At 37.7% G+C, this 3697-nt stretch overlaps 1 protein-coding gene across 1 annotated transcript; it reads left to right on the top strand.

Moving 5' to 3' along the window:
* LOC104709935 (coatomer subunit delta-like) lies at positions 7-2669 on the top strand. The gene is made up of 9 exons (XM_010426471.2): positions 7-218; positions 419-661; positions 740-908; positions 1045-1343; positions 1470-1662; positions 1751-1904; positions 2021-2083; positions 2175-2271; positions 2383-2669. Exons 1-9 carry the CDS (start codon positions 21-23, stop codon positions 2476-2478), a joined length of 1512 nt encoding a protein of 503 aa, XP_010424773.2. The 5' UTR covers positions 7-20; the 3' UTR covers positions 2479-2669.

The following is a 3697-nucleotide window of genomic DNA, read 5'->3' as shown; positions in this document are numbered from 1 at the left end:
TTTCCAGACAATATGTGGATATGTCCCGTATCAGGATTGAAGGTCTACTTGCAGCTTTTCCTAAGCTGGTTGGAATGGGAAAGCAGCATACCTATATCGAGACAGAGAATGTGCGATATGTATATCAGCCTATTGAATCTCTGTTCCTGCTTCTTGTTACAACTAAGCAGAGTAACATTCTTGAAGATCTGGCCACTCTCACATTGCTCTCCAAACTTGTATGCCTCTTTCTTCTTTTACTTTTACTTCTGCTACTTTATTTGAAGAGTTTATTTCCTTTAGTCTGTCTACTATTGTTAGCACCTTATCTTCGTGGAAGCCTGACAGTTCTTATGAGCGAGAGCTGAATTTTTTTTCCAAAAAGGTTTTCCTACAGACAAAGCCTTGACATGCTGTTTGATCATTTGACTGTTTCTAGGTACCTGAGTATTCCATGTCTTTAGATGAAGAAGGGATTCTCAGGGCTGCTTTTGAGCTGATATTTGCGTTTGATGAAGTCATATCTCTTGGGCACAAGGAAAGTGTGACAGTTGCCCAGGTGAAGCAGTATTGTGAAATGGAAAGTCATGAGGAGAAGTTACATAAGCTGGTAATGCAGAACAAGATCAATGACACTAAAGACGTGATGAAGCGTAAGGCGAATGAGATTGACAAAAGCAAGGTACATGACAGGAGTGCACCCTGCTCTTTTATGCTATTTTTCTGTAACACCTATTAATATCTCTTACGTAATTCCCAGATTGAAAAGAATAAGCCAGGATTTTCGTCCATGAGTTCAATGGGATCTGGAAGACTTGAAAGTAGTTTCAATGACTTGAGCATATCCAGTGGTGGTGGCGGTGGTTTTGGAAGTGGTTCTGGGTTTGGCATGATTTCAGATGTTGAGCCTATCAATACCAAACCGAAAGGTTAGTGTGTTTTAACTAGTTGATCTTTCACAGATGTCCCATCTATGGTTTCTTAGGCGCCTCTATCGATTTACTTAATTTCGATAACAAAAACTCTTTGCTTCAAAATTCTTATCCATCGTGCTTAACTTGACAGATCGATCACGGTCTTCTGTTACTGCTCCTCCTAAGAGTTCTGGCATGAAACTTGGCAAGTCTGGCAAGAACCAGTTAATGGAGTCCCTTAAAGCAGAAGGTGAAGACATCATTGAAGATGTTAAGCCTACTAGCCAATCCAGAGCGTCTGCCCCACCTCCAACTGATCCTTTCACTTTGACTGTCGAAGAGAAGCTCAATGTTGCATTAAGACGAGATGGTGGAGTCAGTAGCTTTGATATGCAGGGAACCTTGTCACTTCAAATTCTTAACCAAGAAGATGGATTTGTCCAAGTCCAGGTACTCCAGTGTTTTTTCTTAACTATTTGCAAGAGTTTACCAGGCCTTTTACAGTTTTCTTGAATACATCATCACTTTCTGTTTTTATCTTTGTATGAACTTATCTATGTTTTACTTTGTCTACAGATTGAAACCGGTGGAAATCCCGAAATTCTTTTCAAGACTCATCCCAACATCAACCGAGATATGTTTAATAATGAGAATATTCTAGGGCTGAAGAGACCTGATCAGCCATTTCCCACTGGTCAAGGTGGAGATGGAGTTGGTCTTCTCAGGTGGAGAATGCAAAGAGCAGAAGAGTCAATGGTGCCACTTACAAGTAAGGCTTTGGAGTCTATCGTGTCTGTTTTTTACAGGTTTACATGTTTATGTTTGTCCCATTCATGCAAATCTTTTGTCTGGTGCAGTCAACTGCTGGCCTTCAGTCTCTGGAAACGAGACATATGTCAGCCTGGAGTATGAAGCCTCAGCCATGTTTGATCTGACTAATGTCATCATCTCCGTACCACTTCCTGCTCTAAGAGATGCACCAAGCGTTAGACAATGCGATGGGGACTGGAGGTTTGAAACATAAATTGACCTTTACACTCTGGTTTATCTCTTTATTTGTTCTGAAACTTATAATTGTCTTTCTATCCACTCTTAAGAACTAACCGTATCTTTGTGAATATTATCAGGTACGACCCAAGAAATTCTGTTCTGGAATGGTCTATACTACTCATCGACAACACCAACCGCGGGTAAACTAATGATGATGTCATCATCTGCTTAAAAACTACTTTGGAGTTTTATTTGTCATGTGAATGAATATACATGAAATTTTTGTTGCAGTGGGTCAATGGAGTTTGTCGTGCCACCAGCGGATTCATCGGCCTTCTTCCCCATCTCTGTTCAGTTTGCAGCCGCTAGTACTTACAGTGGCTTAAAGGTATGAATCTTGGTCTTCGGAAAAAATCCAAGTTCCATATTTTGGTTTATCCGAGAATTGAGGCTTGTTGTGTTGGATTACAAATGAGATGGCATGTTCATAATGGTGCAGGTGACTGGAATGATTCCTCTGAGAGGTGGTGGTGGTGCGACCCCAAGGTTTGTGCAGAGGACGCAGCTGATTGCACAGAATTACCAAGTCGTATGAGAAGCTCTTTGAGTTTGTCCTTTTGGAGCCTCTGTTATTTTTAATTGCTTTTATACTATCTGGTCTTTGGGTTTGTCTCTCGTATTTGTATGCCAAAAATTGAATCTTAATGTTCTGTGATTTTGCTAGTTTCTTTATCAACTTACTACTACTAAGACATTATACATATTCATAACTTTTGTTTTTGCCAACTTTTTTCTCAATGGTAAGGATAATACGCTACCAATACAATCTCGCTTCTTTTTTTTTTTACTTCTTTTTCTGGTAGCCCAAGAATAAGAATTCATAGCCACAGCATTGGAGTATGGCGAATTTATCGTTACCGTCCCAGCCGTGGGAGTATGTATCTACCCCTTTTGAAGGCGTCGAATTGTGTAATCTTTGAGTGTGGTCGTAATAATATCGATCATTTGCTGATCATCTCTTATGTAACGTTTGAGATCGTCCATCAATAACACGGTTCAACCCGTACATAAGTCGTATATTTTCATTAGCATGTCGTTTTGTTAAATGTATGTTCATGGATTTCAGATATATTAAGTGAATGCGTATGTTTGACAAAAAAACAAAAAAAAAAACAAAAAATTGAATGCGTATTGAGTTTTGTTAAATTTAGTCAGTTTATGGTTTTCATTCAGTTTTGTTTTTATCCTATCCATTTTGTACTTAAATTCTAGAATACGATAACCTCAAAATCCAATCACTATTTTTTTGTTTTTAAGGGAAAACGCTATTTTAAATACTTGAACAATTACAGAGTTATGTTAAAATTACCAATAAGGGACAACGCTATTTAAATACTTTTGTTTTTAGTTTATTGTGTTCAGATTTCATATACATAAATAAATAAATTAAGAAAGTAAGAGATTGTATACACAGTTCACTTTTCTTTAAGAAGACATTAATTTAAAAAAAGATTATTTTTGTTAGAAGGTATTCAATTTAAAGTCATAACAGATGAAAAAAGTTTACAGGGCCAAAGGCCCAATTCCGGAATCCCGAATAAAAAAGGTTAAATGGACAGAAATCTAAACCAAGTTAGAAACGAACCAGATCTTTAGTCAGTAGTTGTAATTGAACCAGCAATTAAGAAATTAAAATGCGTACTTGTACAGTTGTACTTAATTTTAGGTTTTAACTGCAGCTAAGCTTCGAGAAGTCGATTTCAAAACCCTGCAGCAAATCTCTCTCTCTCTCGGGATAATCAATATTAAAGCAA

This window comes from Camelina sativa, chromosome 8 (genome assembly GCF_000633955.1).
Source record: "Camelina sativa cultivar DH55 chromosome 8, Cs, whole genome shotgun sequence".
NCBI classification, from domain to species: domain Eukaryota; kingdom Viridiplantae; phylum Streptophyta; class Magnoliopsida; order Brassicales; family Brassicaceae; genus Camelina; species Camelina sativa.
The sequence above is the reverse complement of the archived record's forward strand: the minus strand, read 5'-3'. Positions and strand labels throughout refer to the sequence as shown.